Source organism: Megalobrama amblycephala, linkage group LG2 (genome assembly GCF_018812025.1).
Source record: "Megalobrama amblycephala isolate DHTTF-2021 linkage group LG2, ASM1881202v1, whole genome shotgun sequence".
Taxonomy (NCBI): Eukaryota; Metazoa; Chordata; class Actinopteri; order Cypriniformes; family Xenocyprididae; genus Megalobrama; species Megalobrama amblycephala.
Window position 1 is genome coordinate 59,352,690 of NC_063045.1, and position 22,561 is coordinate 59,375,250.

The window sequence follows — 22,561 nt, forward strand, 5'->3', positions numbered from 1 at the left end:
TGCCACAAGATGGCACTCTATAAGCAGTTCTTACCTTCATTTGTATGATGAAGCTTTGATTTTTCATAGATTATATTATTTAATTTAATAGACTACTATATTAATTTTAATTTTACAGTTGCTTGTTTGATTATACAATGCAGTAGAAATAGCTTTATAGTAACACCACTTACAGAAGCACAGTAAAATATATATTCGTTGAGTTCATTTAATGTTTTGCAACGCTGTTGTTGACGTTTCAGTTTAGTGGTGCAAATAAAAATGATGTTTGTTCTCAGTATTTGAACATCTGGCCTGGAAATGCCCTTTCCAAATAAATCCATAAATCTTTGGTCTTGATTCTTCATTCCATTTGCATTTGTTTAGAAACAGAACATCTACAAACAGATTGCCACACTCTCCCTGTTTTTGAGATTTATAAGTATGCCGCTATATTTGGGATTGACAGACAAACCAGTAATCCCACATAATCCCACAGGGTTGCCCTTGCCAAAGCATTCCCTGACCCAAAGGCTCTTTGGAGGTTATAACTGAGTTTAATTTATGCTCACCAATCAGGCATAACATTATGACCACTGATAGGTGAAGTGAATAACACTGATTATTTCTTATATTAGTGGGTAGGATATATATCCTCAAAGTTGATGTGTTAGAAGCAGGAAAAATGGGCAAGCATAAGGATTTGAGTGAGTTTGACAAGGGCCAAATTGGGATGGCTAGACACAGTGCACACTAATGGGCAACAGTTATTTTACATCATGTGGATGGCCGGGTGCATGTGCATCTCTTACCTGGAGAACACATGGCACCAGGATGCACTATGGGAAGAAGGCAAGCCGGCAGAGGCAGTGTGATGCTTTGGGCAATGTTCTCCTGGGAAACCTTGGGTCCTGCCATCCATGTGGATGTTACTTTGACACGTACCACCTACCTAAGCATTGTTGCAGACCATGTACACCCTTTCATGGAAACTGTGGCCTCTTTCAGCAGGATAATGCTCCTGCCACAAAGCAAAAATGGTTCAGGAATGGTTTGAGGAGCACAAAATGAGATTGAGGTGTTGATTTGGCCTCCAAATTCCCCAGATCTCAATCCAATCGAGCATCTGTGGGATGTGCTGAACAAACAAGTCCGATCCATGGAGGCTCCACCTCGCAACTTACAGGACTTAAAGGATCTGCTGCTAACATCTTGGTGCAGATACCACAGCACACCTTCAGGGGTCTAGAGGAGTCCATGCCTCGACGGGTCAGGGCTGTTTTGGCAGCAAAAGAGGGACCTTTCCATTCCACAAAAGGTTCTTTATAGTGGCAAAATGTTCTTAGATTGTTCTTCACACTAAGAAAAAAGAGGTTCTTTGGAACCAACTTTTGGAACCTTTATTTTTTAGAATGTTTTTATAGTTTCTCTCATATTCAACCTCTTTCATACAGTTTTCAATGAGGAAGCAATGTTTTTTTAGTCCGATGTACATTTATGTTCCTATTCCATCTGATGTTTACACAATTTTTGGGTTAATGGAACGCCAAATACCATACATTATTAACAAGCAACTAATACTATAATATTTATATAATCATTTACGTTTACATTCGAAAATTGTCACATAGTGTTTATGAAATGATGATTTTCTCATCCAAATGTTTTCCCTTGCCTCCAATAGATGGCTTGCACTGAATATGTCAAATCATGTATGAGGACCTCAGCTGACCTAATGCAATGCCGGACTGTATCAGAAATACTGTCCTAGTTCTGCCTTTGACCTGGATGAAGCGGAATGTATCCCATTATCCTTGTTTTTCCGCTCATGAGGCTTTTTTTGTGGCATTTAGACACTCGTAGGCTTGTTGAGATGTTTAGGATGGATTTTCACTTTTCACACCCATGTGTTTCAAGATGAATGAGTTTTGGCTGTGAGGATATGCAATAACATCAGCAGATATTATGGTGCACCTTCTGCTTGTGCATCCCAGATAAGTCTCAAAGCATGCTGGGTAAGTTCTTAATGTGGTTTCCCGCTCTGTTACAGATCGGCCCTGCAGAGGTTGCGTTCAGGTGGGCGTCCGGTATCGCGGGCTCTTCCTCCGTAAGACACAAGTTCATATCTTTGTAGGAGTGAAGTCAGCTATACAGCCAGGAGGAGGAGATGAAATTAGAACCGTTGTGAGTTTCCCTTTTCACAACCACAAGTTTAATATGAGTTTCTGAACACAGACATCATATGAAACTATTCCAAAACCCATTTAGATTATTTTTAAGGCGTCACATGTGTTCTCCTGGTGTGATTATACTTCTAAGAGGTTTTGTTCGGACAAAAACATAAGGCTGTATTTTATACTTGAAAAACTTGAGTTACTATATAACTTCCTTATATAACTGGTAAACTTCCTATTGCTTTGGCAAATTATCGCAAACAAGCATTACTCTTCTGGTCACTTTTGTACAAACAACCTAGCAGGTGCTTTATATGGAACAATGGTAATATCATTCATAATAAGAAGTCATTGTACATGGATAATTGGGTTCAACACAACATTTTAATTGTTAACCAGCTTATTGACAGAAATGGAAAATTATATACATACCCTAACTTTATTTCAAAATATGAAAAAGAATTTAACAAAGTAATTAAGGTTATCCCCAATGGCATAATAATGTTGGCCAAATTCTCAGACGTAGATGTTAATAACACAACCTTACAAAATCCTCAACTTTTTGTAAATGGTCTCTCATTTTTTGATAAACATTTTAACAACAATTTTATAAGAAATTCCTTTAATGTTGGATCCATTCCTTCATGTCAATCAAAATGGCTTAAACCTCATTGTATATCTTGGACTTTACCATATAAATACATAATTTCTTATAAAGTAAAAGAAATCATTTACAAAATTATTCATAGATGTTATCCTGTAAATGCAGGCATTAGTAGATATATATCCATACTGTCTGTGATAAATGTACTTTTAGTAACACATCATCTGATGATATTGAACGTTTATTTCTTTATTGCCCTTTTTCTATTTCTTTTTGGACTGACTTTAACAAAAAAACTAAACAGAACTCTTAATTTTACTTTGTTTTCAAAACCCATATTTTTCTCAAAAACAAAATGATGTTTTGGCAAATTTTCATACTCATAAGACAAAAATAACACAAAAGAAACCCTCATATATTACCTTTTATAACACCGATCTCACAATATATTTTGAAACTCTTTCAAACATGAGATCACAGAACAAAAAGCTCATAAAAACAATATAAATTCTAAAGCTTTTCAAATTCATGTAACTGCCCTAATAATATGTAGCCCTTTTTTTAATTATTGCAATTTTTTGTATGCATTATTATTTTTTTTTGTATTCTATTTCTTGTTGGTACTCTTTGTTTTATATGCTCTGATATGTATTACATGATGTGATATTTGTCTTCAAGTTCATAATAAAACAAAACATAAGGCTGTATAAAATGCATCCTTTTCAGAGAATGCCATTCCAGAAGAATCCAAGATTCTTGTGCAAGATTAGTCAGGTTATTTATGCACAACACAGGCACCAAATAATCATATTATTTTTAAGTCGGTGTATATATTTAGTGCTATGATCATCTAAGCGTGTGTTGTTGGTGATTTGATACATTAGCCACCAGGGGGCGTAAGTCACAATATTTAGGCCTAAATTCAGACTATCAAACTTTACATTTAAATGAATCTTCTTACAGTTACAATTGTTATAATCCCATTTTTACAGAAAAATCGTGGTGTGTTGTACCTGCAGACTGACTGAAATTGGAAAGAAATTTAAGTTAATTTTGCTTTAGTTTAGACCATTTAGTTTGATAGTGGTGGACATTTATACAAAAATGCAACTAATAAAATTAGAGAGCACACTAATTTATATAAATAAAGAACAGCAGTATTTAAATATTTTGATACAAAGGAGACGCAAATGCGCGCAGCGAATCAAATGAATCGGTGAATCGTTTATAACGAACGAACTGATTCGGTACTTTGAAGGGACACCGGACCAGTGTTTGCTGGGAAACGCTCGTTGGAAAAATTAAACTATTTGAAAACGGCTAGATTTATTTCATGCTTCTGAAAACAGAGTGAATTTCGTTCAAGCATCTGCAGTATTTCTGATTAAAATCGTGAAACTAAGATCAGGCACGCGTGAGAAAGAAACCAGAGTGAGTCTCTCTTGACAGTGAGGTAAATGGAGACTGAGAGGGTAAATAGTTCTGTCTCTTTAAGTTGGTGTCAAAGCCGATTAGCGCTGATCTCGGTCGTGATTCTGTTGTACCGTCTGCTCACTGAATCTATTTTTGTTTTACGTCCCTGCGCGCAGTTCAGATCATATTTTTATTAATATTTGTTGACTCTTTTACTGTATTTTCGCTTTTTTTCCCCTACACGCGCACTCCTTTATATAGCTGTGCGTAATTACGCGTGACGCGCGTCTGGAATCTCCTTTACGCGCAGCATCAGCGCTTTTGGCTGGACTTTAGATCATCATTTCTGGCTGCTGTGTGTGAGGATGAGATTGATGATGGGCTCAGTGTGACAAACAGGACTTTAAGATGCAGAAGAGCGTGCGTTATAATGAAGGACACGCGCTCTATCTGTCCATGGTCGCGCGTAAAGAGGGAATTAAACGTGGATACTTGAGTAAAAAAGCCGCAGAAAACAACCGCTGGACAGAGAAGTATTTCGCGCTTTATCAGAACGTGCTGTTCTACTTTGAGAACGAGCAGAGCACCAGACCATCTGGGATTTATTTGCTGGAGGGATGCTCCTGCGAGAGGATTCCGGCTCCAAAAGTGTCCACCGTTGGGAAAGAGAGCTCAGATAAACAGCAGGTATGATCTGACCTCACATTCACTCTACATTTCATCTATGGTCTGGTAATTACACGGGGTTACGATAAAAGCCACATTTGTGGTGTGAATGTGCCAGATGGGAAGAAGCTGGTTTCTACACACACCACGTGTTTGTGTGTGTTTATGAGTGTTTGTGTGTCATTGAACACGGTTGAAAGTTTCAAGGTCTTGGTCAGCTTCTGTATGTATGAAATATAAATGTGTTTTGAGGACAAAATTAAAAAATAAAATCAAAAACCAAAAACATTTGGTTGGTGTGGTTTCATCGTGTTCAACAAATGTTACACATATCTACAGAATGATATCAGAATTTTAGTTTGAATGGCTGCATTTTTTTTTTAACTTTATCTTTATTTTAAAAAATATGAAAGATAATATGAGAATTCACAACAAAAAGATCAAATGTAAAACTAGATTTGTGAATCCAACACACAAAACCACTGCTCTAGTTACTCTGAACCTTCATTAGATCATTATGGGAACGTTTTGGGTCATTCTGTGCCAACTCAAGCAGAGGTCCCCAGCTCAAATTTTTGATTTTGTTAATATTTTTTCTGTAGAAAGACAAACATAAATAGTGATGAAAGCCAAAATATTAAATGTCACAGATGTTTATTCACTATTTTGTAGAGGGGATCAAAATGATCATTTTCACTTGAGATTTGAAGCCAAATTAGAGGGGTGTAAAAATGACTTATAAAGATGGCAGCAGCATTATTTTATTTTTTACACAGAGATTGGTAGATCTATTAGTAAAATCTGTTGACTTTAGCAGTCTTTGTTTCATTATATGCCAACGGTGACAGTTCAAAAATGGGAAGAAAGCACTTCTTGTGTGTTTTTGCCTCAAGTTTGCATGCCTGTAACTCAAGAAGTATTAAAGATATCTTAATATCCTTTTAGATTCTGGTTCTTAACAAACTTTAATTTTGGAATCTTCATTTTAAAGGCCCTCGGTGGTTCATTCCCAGAGATATGGAGATCTTAATATGGCTCCATGAGTAAATTTTCACTTTTGTGGGTCACTTTATATACAGCTGACACTTTTTATCTTTTAAAGAGGAATATCTGAAGAACAAATAAAGTTGAAACGAGAAACGTATCTCGTGTTTTTCTATCAACTCAGTTGCATAAAACATCTGAGTGCCATAATTATTCCTTTTCTAAAGTTGTCATGCCTGTAACTCTGAAAGTATTCAAGATATCTTAATATCCTTCTAAATTCTTAATAAACTTTCCTTTTGAAATCTTCATTTTCAAGGCCCTATGTAGTTCAGTCCCATAGATATGGGATCTCAAAGCAGCTCCAGGTTCAAATTGTTGAATTTTACTCATTTTCAGTGAAACCAAATGTGGTTCACTTTGCACACAGCTGATATTGATTGCATTTAAAGAGGAACAAGTGGTGATATTTAAATAAAAAGTTAGGCGAACCAGGGTTATAATCATTAACTAAAACTATTAAAAACATTTCTGCTCATTTAAATAATGCTTAAATAGAATAGAATTATTCGTTGAAAAATGTAAACTAATTGAAAATTATAAATGTTGCCTCGGCAATAAACTGAAATAAGTGTAAATTGAAGGACTAAAATTATTAATTGGAAATTAATAAAAAATAAACTGAAATAAAAATAAATTAAACCTAATTAAAAACAAAAAAAAAATAAAAAGACTAAAAAATTAACTAAAATGAACAAAAACTAAAAATCTAAAATTAAAAGCTAATTCAAAAATATTAATAAAAACTAATAATGCATAATGCATAATAAAAAAAAAAAATGCATAAAAAAAATTAAAATATAAAAACTAAAATAACCCTGAGACAAACGTCCAACTAAAATGTTTCAGGAAAAAACATTCCATGCACAATGTATAAATAACATTTAAAGACCTCATAACTCTGACTGAATGTTCTGTTAACATTACTGGAACAACGTATGTTGAAACACTTTGAGAGAAACTTGCCAGAATGTTAGTCAAATTTCTGGATTACAGTTGCTAAGATATACAGTAGCCTTCCTCATGTAACAACTATCCCCGGACTTTGTGTTGGTGTAAAGATGTTATAAAACAACAATAATAGCTCATATTTTGCAATTTAATATTTCAGCATTTAAATTAGTTGAGAAATTGTCTGTGCACTGATATTATGGTTTCAAAGTTTTATTTTACAAATGCAGTTTTAGGTCTTCATCAGATAAAATACGGACCAATACATTTTTATATTTTTATAGTGAATGAGCATTTTTTTTAGTTATGCTCACCTCTGAAACATTTCCACCGAAAACCCCGAAACAGTTGACTGACATTTGGCTATTTTGAAATTAGTATCAGCCAATAACTGCATGCTTGGCTGATTAACAGAAGTTTCTTCATGCCTGTGTTAGTTTCTGTAAATATTGCTTGTTTGTGCTGTTATCATATTGTAATATATTTATATATTGATAATATATTGGACAGCCACCCTTCTTATCCGTTAATCATGGCCTGTAAATTCTCTGGTCAAGAGGTGTGGGAGTTAATATATTAAGACATTTTTACAGCCCTAAAAACAAGCATGCACATAAAGGAATATGCGCTGCGGTCGCTGCTGGTGTTAAGCAGCATCTTGCAGATTATACACTTATGTTCTGCGTATGAAGCAGATATATTCTGATCCCCGGCCGTTTGTTGGGACCACACGAGACTTGAAAGCCCCTCATCAGCACGACAGCACTCAAGCTGACACGTTTGGTCCAGATTAAGGCTGTTTCCTGACACCCTGATGAGCAGGATCTGCCTGAGTTTTGTAGTTTCCTGTGATTTGTTTTTTTTTTAATAACCCAAATTTCAAATTCAAATTATCTAAATTCAGATTATCTAAATTTATTTATTTAAAGCTGCAGTCCGCAATTTTTTTTCTCTTTGTCGCCATCTCTGTTTGAAACCTGCAATTGCAGTCATATGCGGAACAGTTATCTGTACGTGTGTTGTGCCTCGGCACGGCTCGTCAGCGCGGATGAATCTAATGTTTGCTGTCAGTCACCGCACTGGTGGATACTGTACTTCAGAATCACAGATTCTACGTCTTGAAAGTATGACCAATATAAGAATTTCACTGGAAAATATCATCTGAACAAGTAAGTAACATTTCTGCCACTTTTGTTCTGACCAACTGAGGAAAAAAGCATTAGGCCTACAATAAATCCCGCTGCCAATGATGATTAAATCTAACAGTCGCTTAGCTCGGATCATGCCAAACCGTGCAAATTATTATTACTGTTATATAGTTCTCAAATTGTTAATGTTAACAACATCAGCATTGCGTGACTGTGTATTTAGTGTATATTAGCGTTACCTGTAGATTTAAATTTCTGTAGCCACTCAACAGTCCAAAGTCTTTTGCTTTTTGACTACGAGTGTCACTGATGATTGTCATTTGGATCTTTCTGGATTACAATCCGCCATCAAAATGATAAGTTTAATTATTTCAGCTGCTGTGAGAAAAGGCTATAAATGATCTGCTACCAGCAGCATCCTCACGTGATAAAACCGACTAGCCTGGACTCCTTCCTTTCTGTTTACGGACGTGACGTAATGACGCACAGACGAACTGCTGCATGCTTGAATTTCCCGTGGAAATCCACCATGTCGCTCTTATTATAAAACATTATTTCAAGCTTACTGTTGTGAATCGAGACAAGATAATTAGAACACTGGCTGGTTATGTACTTGCTCAAAAATTGATTTTGGATAATTTTTTACCAAAAAATGTTACGGACTGCAGCTTTATTTTTATTTTTTATTTTTTCAAATTTTAAATTTGTGCTAATTTTAATTAAAATAATCATTGTGTTAGTATATAAAATACTTTTACAGTATACTTTTACCATTTCATTGTTTTCACACCCTTAGAATATGTTTACACAACAGCGATGTTCTAAAAACTTTGCGTTTTTGTGAACAGACGACAACTTTGTCAAAACGATACCCGTTCACACAGACCCACGTAAATGATTAAAAGTGCTGTATTCTGTTGCTGATGAAAACTACGCACTTATAGACTGAACACATAATACACATGCGCATGACATCACCGGTTTCACAAATTTGCATTTTTATAGTTTACACAGAGACAGTAACAGTATCGTTTTCAAAAACTTGCTCTTTGAAACCGTGTTCAAAAGGTAGCATTTTCAAGTCCCCAAAATACCATTTTTGTGTAAATGAACGGTCAAAATGCAATGAAAGTTTTCTGTTTTTAGTTGAAAATAGTGTAAATGCACCCTTATAGGAACGCCCACCTGGAGGGCAAAACAAGGCTTTCCTCCGCTGCCTGACAGTCATTTTTTCCAGGTTTATGGCAAATGTGCTGCACACATCCTGAAAAGTGAAGCCAAAACATTTCGATGGTGGCTAGCTGCAGTATAGGTCATAAACCCCGCCCTTTCCATGTAATCCAATGGGATATGAGCTAAACTAAAAAATTCAATTACACTTCAAATAATTTTTTTTTAAAGATTGTTTCTGTCATTTTTAAGTATTTCTTATCATGCAGATGTATGTTCAAGTGTTCATTTTTCCAATAAGTTTGGTTTTTGTTAGTTATTTGATGCTTTAAAAATGGGTTGTAACGTCATGATTGACAGCTGTGTTAGCGAATGAGTGTGTGGGGGATCTTGATACCGAATCACTCAGGCTTCCAATGATGAAATTGACAACGACCGTTACTGAGATATTTTGGCTTCATTTTTCTACAGTGGATGGAAGTGAATATTGAATTTGATCTTTTAATATCACTATTTTAGTACATTTAGGCACTTTAAGTGTTTTTCACGTTAAGCTTTTTAGTGTTTCCAGCTCTTTATAGTGATTGAAATACTGCAGCAGGTGCTGGATATGGATCACAAGTGCCCAAAACTCACATTTTGTTTGCATATTTGTATTTTTCTTCTTTTGAGAAAATTGACAGGCCTGCGCTGCATGTTTTGCCCTCATTTATCATTGGTGCGTACGGACAGATTTGTGCGTAATGAGTACGTAAGAACAGTTTCACGCAAAGTGCGGGATTCACCAACTTGTACTTATACGTAGAAATGTGTGTAAATATAAGCAGACCTCTGAGCATGCTTACGCAGAGAATCTAGTGGTAGAATAGCATGATTTTTAAAGGGAAATATTGTCATATATGGTTGCTAATGACCGTGAACGAGCATGGTACTTATGAACATGTGGGATTTATCAACAATGATTGCTTACTCATGTGCGTAAGAACTGCGTGTGCACGTTTGATAAATATGGATTTTCTTGTACTTAGGCACATTCTAAATTTTATTCGTAGGACAAAATATAGAACCTTTTCTACACACTGTTGATAAATGAGGGCCCAGGTCTCCGGGCCTGTCACATGACTGAAAACTATGAAATAAAAATAATGACAAAAATGTAAAATAATGAGAATTTTGTGGTTAGTTGTGAATAATTGTCATCAAAATTAAAGTATAAATTAGAATTAAAATAGCCTAACCATAACATATTTATTTTTTGCATTTTAAAAATAATAATAAAAAAGTCTATAATAAAAAAAAATTTCTAGTTGACGACATCTCCCAAAAGCGAAGTGTTGTCATATTTAGCTAAGTAAACCCACATACACAAACAATCTCTTCTGTTATGCTATAGCAGATGTTGCATCCACACACACACACACACACACACACACACACACACACACACACACACACACATACACATCTCTGAGATTATCAGCTGTTGCCTCTGGCCAGCAATGCACTGTCAATCTGAAACACACTTGTGTGTGTGTGTGGACGGCCTCTGCACCACCGACTGTTTGACCTCTAAAGTGCAACATGCCATATTTATTTTATTTTATTTTATTTATTTTTTTTAATTTATTTTATTTTTTTTTAATTTAATTTATTTTAATTTTTAAATTATTTTATTTTTTATTTCTTTTTACTTTTTTATTTTTATTTGAATTTCTTTATTTAATTTATTGATTTATTTATTTAATATTTTTAATTAAATTTTTAGTTTTTTCGTAATTGCATTATGACTTTTTACTTTGCATGTTTTTTATTTACACCCACTTGCATAATTCTTTTGGTGCTTTTATCATTGTACATCGCCAGTCATCTTTTCCAAAAGACTGATAAAATGATGTATGTTGAAGTTGAGCATGTTTGTGATTTTGCTGATTTCTCGTGCATCATGGCATAAAGCAGTGGGCATTTCAAACAAGGCAAAGCATCAGAGAGCTTCAAAGTACTTTGTTAAAAGCAAATGCTGATTGTGCTTTGATTTCTGGGCCAACTCAATTAAACAAGCTTTTGTGATATGCAAACTAGCCTGGATATTTATAAAACAGTCATTTATTGATGGAAAAAAATATATATTTAGCATGAAATGGCTGCTTTTGGTTTAGAATAAAATTATAATTGATTATGGTAATGTTTTTAATGTGATTCTACTAAGTAGTTTGCTCATTAGCCGATCAGCCAATATTTCCTCTCACTCTCCAGCAGTAGGTTTATCTCCCTCTTTGAACATGTACATGATAAAGATTCAGATGCAAATGAAATATGCTTGACACAACCACCAGCGTTTCAGTGACTTGTGTTACCATGGAAATGGGGTTTGATGTCATGTTGAAGTGCTGCTGTATTATCATGCTTGCAGCACTTACACATCACAGGAGCTGTGAGTTCTGTTCCCCTTAAAGTCAACATTAAAATAAAAACTTACCCTATTTATTTTGTTGACCACTCACTTTGTTGAAAATGATGTAATCAAGTCTGTCTGTCTACACTCAGACTTTTATATCACTGAATAAATGACTGTTCAAAAGTTTGGGGTCAGTAAAATTTTTTGATGTTTTTGAAAGAAGTCTCTTCTGCTCACAAGGCTGCATTTATTTGACCAAAAATACAGTAGAACAGTAATAACATGAAACATTATTACATTTTGAATTGATATATTTAAATATATTTTAATTATGTAATTATTCTCCAGTCTTCAGTGTCACATGATCCTTCAGAAATCATTCTAATATGCTGATTTGCTGCTCAAGAAACATTTTTGATTATTATTAGTCATGTCACATCAATTATTTGCGATTAATTGCATCTAACATAAAAGTTTGTAAGTATATAATGTGTGTGTATATACAGTATTTCACAAAAGTGAGTACACCCCTCACATTTCAGCAACCATTTTAGTATATCTTCTCAATAGACAATACTATAGAAATGAAACTTGGATATATTTTAGAGTAGTCAATGTGCTGCTTGTATAGCAGATTTACTGTCCTCTGAAAATAACTCAACATACAGCCATTATTGTCAAAATAGCTGGCAAGAAAAGTGAGTACACCCTAAGTGATAACAGTTGTATGTTGTTTAACCATGCAAAGCTATGCAATGTCCTATTCATCATGTTCATGCTTTTTTCTGCTTGACAGGACCATACAAATGTGTGGATCTTGTATTAGAGCAGTTAAAATTTGGTGCTTTGAGTACAATTCTCTCATACTGATCACTGCATGTTCAACATGGCACCACATGGCAAAGAACCCTCTGAGGATTTGAGAATTAGAATTGTTGCTCTCCACAAAGATGGCCTAAGCTATAGGAAGATCGGTAACACCACGAAACTGAGTTACAGCACAGTGGCCAGGGTCATAGAGAGATGTTTTCCAAGATGGGTTCCACTCGGAGCAGGCCAAAGAATTTGAGACCTTGTGCTGTGCGTCAGGTGCAGAAGCTGGCTTCGAAAAACAGATGCATGAGTGCTGCCAGCATTGCTTTAGAGGTTGCAGAAGCGGAAGGTCAGCTTGTCAGTGCTCAGACCATACGCGCACACTGCAACAAGTGGGTTTGCATGGCCGTTGTCCCAGAAGGAAGCCTCTTCTGAATCTGGCTCACAAGAAAGCATGCAAACAGTTTGCTGAAGACAACCTGTCCAAGAGCATGAATTACTGGAATCATGTCCTGTGGTCTGATGAGACTAAGATAAACTTGTTTGGCTCAGATGGTGTCCAACATGTGTGGCAACGCCCTGGTGAGGAGTACCAAGAAAATTGTGTCTTGCCTACAGTCATGCATTGTGGTGGTAGCATCATGCTGGTACTGGGGAGCTGCGCTTCATTGAGGGAAACATGGATTCCAACATGTACTGTGACATTCTGAAGCAGAACATGATGCCCTCCCTTCAGAAACTGGGCTGAACGGCATGATAACGACCCCAAACACACCGCCAAGATGACAACTGCCTTGCTGAGGAAGCTAAAGGTGAAGGTGATTGAGTGGCCAAGTATGTCTCCAGACTGAACCCTATTGAGCACCTGTGGGGCATCCTCAAGCGGAAGGTGGAGAAGCGCCATGTGTCGAGCTCCGTGGAGTCATTATAGAGAAGTGGAAGAGGATCCCAGCAACAACCTGTGCAGCTCTGGAGAATTCCATGCCCAGGAGGATTAAGGCAGTGCTAGATAACAGTGGTGCTCACACAAAATATTGACACTTTGGACACAGTTTTGACATGTTCACTTAGGGTGTACTCACTTTTGTTGCCATTTATTTTGACAATAATGTCTGTATGTTGTTGTTTTCAGAGGACAGTAAATCTATACTGCCATACAAGCTGCACATTGTCTACTCTAAAGTATATCCAATTTGCATTTCTTTGCATTTTGTCCCTTGAGAATATATAATAAAACGGTTGCTGAAATGTGAGGGGTATACTCACTTTTGTGAGATACTGTGCATACATACATACATACATATACACACACACGCACACATATATATATATATACAGTACATATATATATATATATATATATACACACACACACACACACACACATACTTACAAACTTTTATGTTTGATGCGATTAATCACGATTAATTGATTTGACAGCACTAATAATAATTAAAAATGTTTCTTGAGTAGCAAATCAGTATATTAGAATGATAGAATATATATATCGATTTGACAGCACTAATTATTATCAATCAGTGCTGCTTCATTAAATTAAAATGGTTTGTGAATGCCATTGCATGTTGATTATATACATGCCACAATTCTGTCTCTGAGCTCTTCAGGCAGTTCCTTTGACCTCATGATTCTCATTTGCTCTGACATGCACTTTGAGCTGTAAGGTCTTATATAGACAGGTGTGTGGCTTTCCTAATCAAGTCCAATCAGTATAATCAAACACAGCTGGACTCAAATAAAGGTGTAGAACCATCTCAAGGATGATCAGAAGAAATGGACAGCACCTGAGTTAAATATATAAGTATCACAGCAAAGGGTCTGAATACTTAGGACCATGTGATATTTCAGTTTTTCTTTTTTAATAAATCTGCAAAAATTCTGTGTTTTTCTGTCAATATGGGGTGCTGTGTGTACATTAATGAGGAAAAAAAATGAACTTAAATGATTTTAGCAAATGGCTGCCATATAACAAAGAGTGAAAAATTTAAGGGTCTGAATACTTTCCGTACCCACTGTACAATTTTCTGTATCCTTACAGATGTAACGGGCCGCACACATATGCGAGCATCTTTTTATATTGTACAGTGCTGGGTTGCCCATCTAAGAATAGTAGCGCTTCTGGCAGCGTGTTTCTCTCAGACATGGCTATTTCAATGAAAGTCTACAGCGCATGACTTTGGAAGGGCAATTTGTGTGCATGAAGAAAACATGCATGTAGGGCTGCAAGAAAAAAATTATGCAAACAAGTCAGATATGAATGTGAATTCTGACCCGTCAAGCATTGTTACTGTAATTGGACAGAGCAGATGCATACAGCTGTGATTTAAGTGGGATTCAGTGGGAGATGATCGTTCTGTGGGTCGGTGAAAGTGAAACAGAATCCAGTGTATTTGTGGGCCGGTCGTGTCTATTGTTATCTCTCGGTTTAAACAAGGCCCGAGGCTCAGGACAGCGCATTAAAGACAGAGTTACATAACCACACACACATACACCAGCCATGCATCATGAGAACACAAACGAGCCCTTAAGCGAGCCTACGTCCTATAAAACACACTCACAGTTTCTCCCGCTGTTTCACTCCATCACTTATCTGAGGGTAAACCTGTCAAGAACATGTCCAGGTCAGAAAATGAACGCCTTTGGTTTTTCCCTTCCAGGTGTGATCTGTTAAAGGGGACCTATTAGTTTTGAAGTCTCCTAGAATAAGTTTTCATGCTTGAATGTTCAAGAAACACATTATTTTTCCCCTATTCTCCACTGTTGCAGCTCCTCTCTTCCCAGTCTGTCAGTAACGCTCTGTTCAGTTCCTGTCTCTGTGAAGCCCCTCCTTCTGAAAAACACAATGTGCTCTGATTGGTCGGCTAGAGCAGTGTTTTGTGATTGGTCAGGTGCTTCGAGTGTGTTTGAGAAATGCCCCGCCCCTTACCATAACCACCAGTTTCAACACACTACTAACTAACTCAACCAGGCCCCGCCCCTTTATTCTGCATATGAATTATTTAAATGAGGAATATTGTGACATGTTCGTTCCTGGAAAAAAACTCAAGACTACAATGGAGGCATTTCAGGGAGTTCAGACACTGAATAACTCCCTTTTTCATGTTCAAACAGGAACATTACACACTGAAAATGTTAAAAAGCATAAAAGGACAATTTTTTTCACTGTTTGTCAGCTTGGTGTTTTGTTATTTTGTCTTCTTTTGAATGGCTGTTTCACGTGCTGCTTTATGATTTAGGGCAAAATTACTCAGTAACACGTCTACTGTCATTTCCGTTTAATGAATGCATGCAAGTTCATGCTAGTGGCCGCTGGAAGCGTCTCTATTTAGGTCAGAACTGTTTTAATGCTGCCTACCGTGGGCCACATGCAATGCTGAATGTTGATTTGTGGCTTATACACTTAATTTCTCATCTTTCCAGCATTACTTCCTGGTGATTTTCGGCCACGATGGGCAGAAACCTCTGGAGCTGCGGACAGAAGAGGATGCTGACTGTAATGAGTGGGTGGAGGCCATTCAACAGGCCAGGTACAATAAAAAGACAAAACACTTAACGTCTTTTGAGAACAAAATGTGTTTTTGCTGAGCTGGTTAGCATGTCGTGTAACAGCCTTTTTCTGTAGGAAAAGAAAAAACACAGAGACTTTTGCTTCTCAGATGTTTCTCTTGAGAAAAAATAAGTAATGTTACAAACTACTCTCTAAACAATGCTGGGTTGAAAACAACCCAAGTTGGGTTGAAAATGGACAAACCCAGCAATTGGGTTGTTTTGACCCATTGGTTGGGTTAAATGTTTGCCCAACCTGCTGGGTAGTTTTATTTAACTCAACTATTGTTTAAAAATTACTGTATTGCTTGCTTAAAATGAACTCAAAATATGTTGGAAATTAACATTAATTAATATGTTTAATAAAGGAACATTTACTAATAAGTTCAATGAATTCAATAATTAAACAATAAACATTTCTTAAATTACTTATTAATAAATGTTGACCTTTTGATTATTATTGTTGCCTCTAGTAATTATGTGTCTGATTTTTAATTTCCAACCTATTTTGGGTTCATTTTAAGCCAGCCACATTTTTAAACAATAGTTGGGTTAAATAAAACTGCCCAGCACAATGGGCAAACATTTAACCCAACAGCTTGGATTGGGTTTCAATCCAAACCCATGAAACCCAATATATATAATACAGACGTGATGCATGCCATTATAGCTCTTCTTTTATCTGTCAGCTCAATAAATTATTAGTCTGAAGTTTGTCACAGTTGTTCCAAGCAGTTTTGTCTGAAGTCTGAAACCACTGAAAATGCTTCTCTTTGCATTATTTTCAAATTTAACAATTTCTTACTGAAAAATGCTGTGTTTTTTAACACATAAATCAGGACCTCACTGGTGCCTTTACTAAACTGACTTGAACTAAAAGCTTCATTATAGCAGCATGTAGATTTAATGGATTTGATATGAGGTATAAAAGCAAGCAAGATATAATCTGTCAGTATCTCACATTTCACTCTTCATCAGTGGTGGGTTACAGGTCAGTTATGAGCGGTTGCACACTGCACGGAAATATAATGCTGAATGCAAATATTAAAATGCAACTCGCCATATATGCATGGGTAGCTTGGATAACAAAAATACTGTAGGCTTATACATTTTTTAAGTGAAGAAGAAAATGCTTCCTATATATTTTCTTGTTGACATCAAAGGTTGTGCATCCAATCATGGTATTTCACTGCATATTCATCTTCATTTACTCACATTAGACAGATGCAACATGGGCAGGAAAATACGGCCCACACTGCATTAAATAAGGGTTCACTTGTAATGAGAATAAACATGGTTTCTGTCAAAATATCCTAGAAGCTTATGTGTACTTGCATAGTTTGTTTGTTTGAGGCTTTTAAAAGGCTCAAGTGACTCATTTATTTATTTAGTGCTCAGGTTTTCTCTTTGAAAATGTTTCTAACCAGCTTTGTTCTTCTGCTGACACTGGCAGTTATTCAGACCTGATCATAGAGCGGGAAGTTCTCATGCAGAAATACATCCATCTGGTGCAGATCATGGAGACGGAAAAAGTGGCGGCAAATCAGCTGCGGACGCAACTGGAAGACCAGGATACAGAGATTGAGAGACTGAAGGCAGAGGTCAGTACATCTTCAACAGCTCCATCTATGTGCATTTTATTGTTTTCCTGTTATGTAGTTTGGAATAATTCTGTTTTTTTTTTTTATGTTTTTGAAAGAATTCTCTTCTGCTTACCCAGGTTGATTAAAAATACAGTAAAAAAATACAGTAAAAACAGTCATATTGTGAAAAAATATTACAATTTAAAATAACTCTTTTCTATTTGAATATATTTTGAAATGTAATTTATTCTTGTGATGCAATGCTGAATTTTCAGCATCATTACTCCAGTCTTCAGTGTCACATGATCCTTCAGAAATCATTCTAATATGATGATTTGCTGCGTTATCTGTGTTATAGGTTGTTGTTCTGAATAAAACGAAAGAGCGAATGTTGCCCTATCAGTCCAATCAAGATGATGAAGATCCAGATATCAAGAAAATCAAGAAGGTATATGATTGTCTACATTTGGATTGTCATATATTTATAATTGTCATATATAGCATATGAAAGGGTCATGAATTGAGAAATCAACTTTTCCTTGAGCTTTTGATATATAAGAGTTCATCGTACTATAAGAATATCCTGTAAGTTTCAGAACTGAAAACTTCCTTGTTAGTCCAATAAAAGCTTTTATTGACAACCAGACCCAGCGAATGACTCGTGCCTATCTATAGGTGAAACTCCGCCTCCGCAGAAGAAATCAACGTCTACTTCATCATTGTAACATTAGCCCCGCCCACTGGTATGTTAGTGAGATGAGGAGAAGAGCGATATAGGACTAAAATAGCATTACCTTTCAAAGGATCCTAATGCTAGGAATATTGTTATTTATTTTCAACAATGTGAATGTCTTTATTTATTTGTATTTGGTACATTTGACTGTGGATTCTTTAGTAAATCAAACGCATTTCGATGCAAACAGACTTTTACGATATGGACTCGACAGTAATGCAACAACATGTCAATAACTGAGTTCATTCTAATGCCTGATCTGATATTAATGATTCATGTACAGTCAGATGATCTTTGTCTGTGTGTCAGTAAATCAAACCAGTGACTAAATGCTCAACTTCACGTTGTTTCTCTTAGTAGGATGAAAATAATCTGTTATTTAAATGGTGATTAAATTAGAAATAGAAAGAACGCTCCCTTTACAATCGCTGGAGCTGTCAATCAAACAGCCTGAGTTTATCAGTGACTGAGTTCAGGACTCACTCCAAAACTCCCATTTTATTCAACAAATCTCTTAGTGATCTGATGAAAGCATTTGTTAGTGTGCAGAAACTGAGTTGCAGTGACGAGATCACTGCTTTCATGAGCTCAACAACATGTCTGTGATCGACTACAATGTTCATCACTGCAACATTTCATGCCACGATCTAAATATAATGCCATAGATCTAAATGTAAATGCTATAATTTCACAATTAGTTAAACTTGAGAGCTGTAATAGTAAAAACATGCTAAAAGTTTTTGAGAGAGTGATAATCAGCTACTTCATATGCAAAGATGTCAGCCAATCACACACTGAAGTCTCACAGCAGACACGCCCCTTAAAACGTTCAAATCAGAGGCTAAAATCAGGGTAGGAAAAATGCCTTTTATGACCATTTTTGATGTAAAAAGCATACTAACATTATAAGTGCACCCCAGAAAACATTATAAAACAATAAAACAACGCAGTTCATGACCCCTTTAATATAATGCTTGATTGCTTGTATTGTCGCAAAATGTAAGCCATCTGCTAAATGTGACTGTAACACATGAAGATATTAAGATATTATAAACAATATCAAAGCTGCTTGGGAACAATGTGTATTGCGAGTATTTTATACAAATAATTCTAACTTTACACAGTCATTTGTGCTGTTGTGTCTAGAGTAAGCGCAGTCACTCGGGCGTCTCCTTTGGGTGTTTTCTCGCAGGTGCAAAGCTTCATGCGTGGTTGGCTGTGCAGGAGGAAGTGGAAGATTATCGTGCAGGACTACATCTGCTCACCTCACGCCGAGAGCATGAGAAAGAGAAACCAGATCGTCTTCAACATGGTGGAGGCCGAGACGGAGTACGTGCTCCAGCTCTCCATCCTGGTCAACTGCTTCCTGCGGCCGCTCAGGATGGCGGCCAGCTCCAAAAAACCCCCCATTAGTCATGACGACGTCAGCAGTATCTTCCTCAATAGGTATATATGCCCCTATTATGCTTTTTTGAACATGACCTTTCATGCAGTGTGTAATATAGCCGTTGGTGAATGTAAAAGGTCAGCAAGATCAAAGTGAACGACAAGTGAAGTTACTGTCTTGTAAAAGAAAGAATCGATTCTAAACTGCTGAAACGAGTCGTCAGCAATTCCAGTCTCACTTCCTGCTCAAACCTATGTAACAATGTAACAAATTTGCATAATGCCAGCCTATGGTCTTCATTGGTTGCCCACGATCTACTTTGCTCCGCCCTCAAACACTGTTGTTGTAGCTGAGACTGGAAGAGTTTGGTTCGTATTGTCGACATGACAGACTGGGCCATCTGACCAATCCGAGCAGAGTAGACCAATCACAACAGCCTGACCCAATCAGAGCAGATATGCGAATGTTTAAAATATGCAGCTATGCTACTGTTTTGAAAGGATAATATCTTTTGAAACTGATGCACATTGCATTTCTCTTCTTTGTTTTTTCTTCCTTGGTAAGTGAGACGATAATGTTTCTCCATGAGATTTTCCATCAAGGCTTGAAGGCTCGGATAGCCAACTGGCCAACGTTAGTTTTAGGTGAGTTTGTTACAAATGAATGACAATTAATTAGTTAGAAATTACAGACAAATTAAATGTCTCATATATCACAATTTTGTCTGACAATTTTCATATATACACTACCAGTCAAAATATTACTATTTTTAATGTTTTTGAACGAAGTCTCTTATGCTCATTGAGGCTGCATTTATTTCATAATAAATACAGAAAAAACAGTAATATTGTGAAATATTATTACAAATTAAAATGATGGTTTTTCTATTTTAATATACTTTAAAATATAATTTATTCCTGTGATCAAAGCTGAATTTTCAGCATCATTACTCCAGTCTTCAGTGTCACATGATCCTTCATAAATCTTTGTAATATGATGATTTATTATCAATGTTGGACACAGTTTTGCTGCTTAATATTATTTTATAACCTGTGATACTTTTTCAGGAATCTTTGATGAATAAAATCAGCATTTATTTAAAATAGAAATCTTTTGTAACAATATACACTACTGTTCAAAAGTTTGGGGTCAGTAATTTTTTTTCTTTCTTTTTTTTTGAAAGAAATTAATACTTTTATTCAGCATGGATGTGTTAAATTGATAAAAAGCGATAGTAAAGATTTATATTGTTAGAAAAGATTTATATTTTGACTAAATGCTGTTCTTTCTATCCTTCTATTCATCAACGAATCCTGAAAAAATATCACAGGTATCTATACAAGTATGTACATTTTCCAAAAAAATATTAAGCAACACAGCTGTTTTCAACATTGATAATAAATAGAAATGTTTCTTGAGTATCAAATCATCATATTAGAATGATTTCTGAAGGATCATGTGACACTGAAGACTGGAGTAATGATGCTGAAAATTCAGATTATTATGAAATAAATGCAGCCTTAATGAGCATAAGAGACTTCTGACTGCTAGTGTATATAATGCAAATGTCTAAAACCCGAAATGTCATGTTTCAGCGGATCTCTTCGACATCCTGCTGCCGATGCTGAACATTTATCAGGAGTTTGTGCGAAACCATCAGTACAGTCTGCAGGTTCTGGCCAACTGTAAACAGAACCGGGACTTTGACAAGCTTCTGAAGCAGTATGAAGCAAACGCCGCCTGTGAGGGCAGAATGCTGGAGACCTTCCTCACCTACCCCATGTTTCAGGTGAACTTCTGAGCAATGAGACTCTGAATAAACAATGATTATACTCGAATATTGCATGTTGCATTTCTTTTAACCGTGGTTGATTGTGTAAAAATGAATGTTTAATTGTTAAATATTGATATTATTATTAGATCCCACGATACATCATCACCCTTCATGAGCTCCTCGCCCACACGCCTCATGAACATGTCGAGCGCAAGAGTCTGGAATTTGCCAAATCCAAACTAGAGGAATTATCCAAGTGAGTAAAGTATATATATAAATATAATTTTATTATTAACATTTATGTGACCAAGGCAATGGTCAAACTTTTTCTCAAGCCTAGAACAAGTCATGGTTCAATATATTCCAATTCACATTTACATTCTGCCAACCACATAACTTTATAAATATATATTATATACGTTTTAATATGTATTTAATATGTATATTGCGATGGTACAAATGTGCGTTTACACGTTTCTTCTCAGAATGATGCATGATGAAGTGAGTGACACGGAAAACATCCGTAAGAATCTGGCGATCGAGCGAATGATCGTGGAGGGCTGTGATATTCTGCTGGACACCAGTCAGACGTTTATACGGCAGGGTGAGACACTTCATTACAACCACATGACTATGAGCGGCGATGTCTTGATTGCATCCTTTTCAAATAACTCAGTTCTACCCCGAATACTCTATGAGTGATTTTCCTCCTGTTTGTTCTGCTGTTCATTGCAGTGCCGAGCTCTACCAGCTGAGCCACAGTAACTATTTATTTATTTATTTATTTGATAGTTTGATTATTTTGTAAATGATTAAATATTACAGAGTACTGGCCTATTTATCATGTAACACCAAGGAAAGTTTTTTATGGGTCAGATGTTTACTTTTTATAAAGTACCTTAAAATAGGTATTATATTTTATTTATTTAATTTTTTTTTTATTTAAATTATTTTTTATATATATTTAATATAATTAATTTCATATTTAAAATAAATATGTATTATTTGTGTATTTTATTTTATTGTACTTTATTTAAAATTATAATAATATATATAATTTATTTTAAAATAAAAAAATATTTTGTAAAATAAATATATATTTAATATTAATTATAATATTATTTTTTATTGAAATTATACAAATATAACAATATATTTATTTA

The 22,561-nt window shown here is 35.7% G+C and overlaps 1 protein-coding gene across 1 annotated transcript in view; it reads left to right on the forward strand.

Moving 5' to 3' along the window:
- Positions 1 to 1,382: 1,382 nt before the first annotated feature.
- Positions 1,383 to 22,561, forward strand: part of rasgrf2a (Ras protein-specific guanine nucleotide-releasing factor 2a) — a 43,354-nt gene continuing 22,175 nt past the window's right edge. The window contains exons 1-9 of the mRNA XM_048181275.1: positions 1,383 to 4,857; positions 15,796 to 15,902; positions 17,375 to 17,522; positions 17,863 to 17,952; positions 19,430 to 19,683; positions 20,189 to 20,268; positions 21,220 to 21,413; positions 21,545 to 21,654; positions 21,884 to 22,002. Of these exons, the coding sequence (XP_048037232.1) occupies positions 4,579 to 4,857; positions 15,796 to 15,902; positions 17,375 to 17,522; positions 17,863 to 17,952; positions 19,430 to 19,683; positions 20,189 to 20,268; positions 21,220 to 21,413; positions 21,545 to 21,654; positions 21,884 to 22,002 (1,381 nt within the window). The 5' untranslated portion in view covers positions 1,383 to 4,578. The remainder of the gene's footprint in view (positions 4,858 to 15,795; positions 15,903 to 17,374; positions 17,523 to 17,862; positions 17,953 to 19,429; positions 19,684 to 20,188; positions 20,269 to 21,219; positions 21,414 to 21,544; positions 21,655 to 21,883; positions 22,003 to 22,561) is intronic.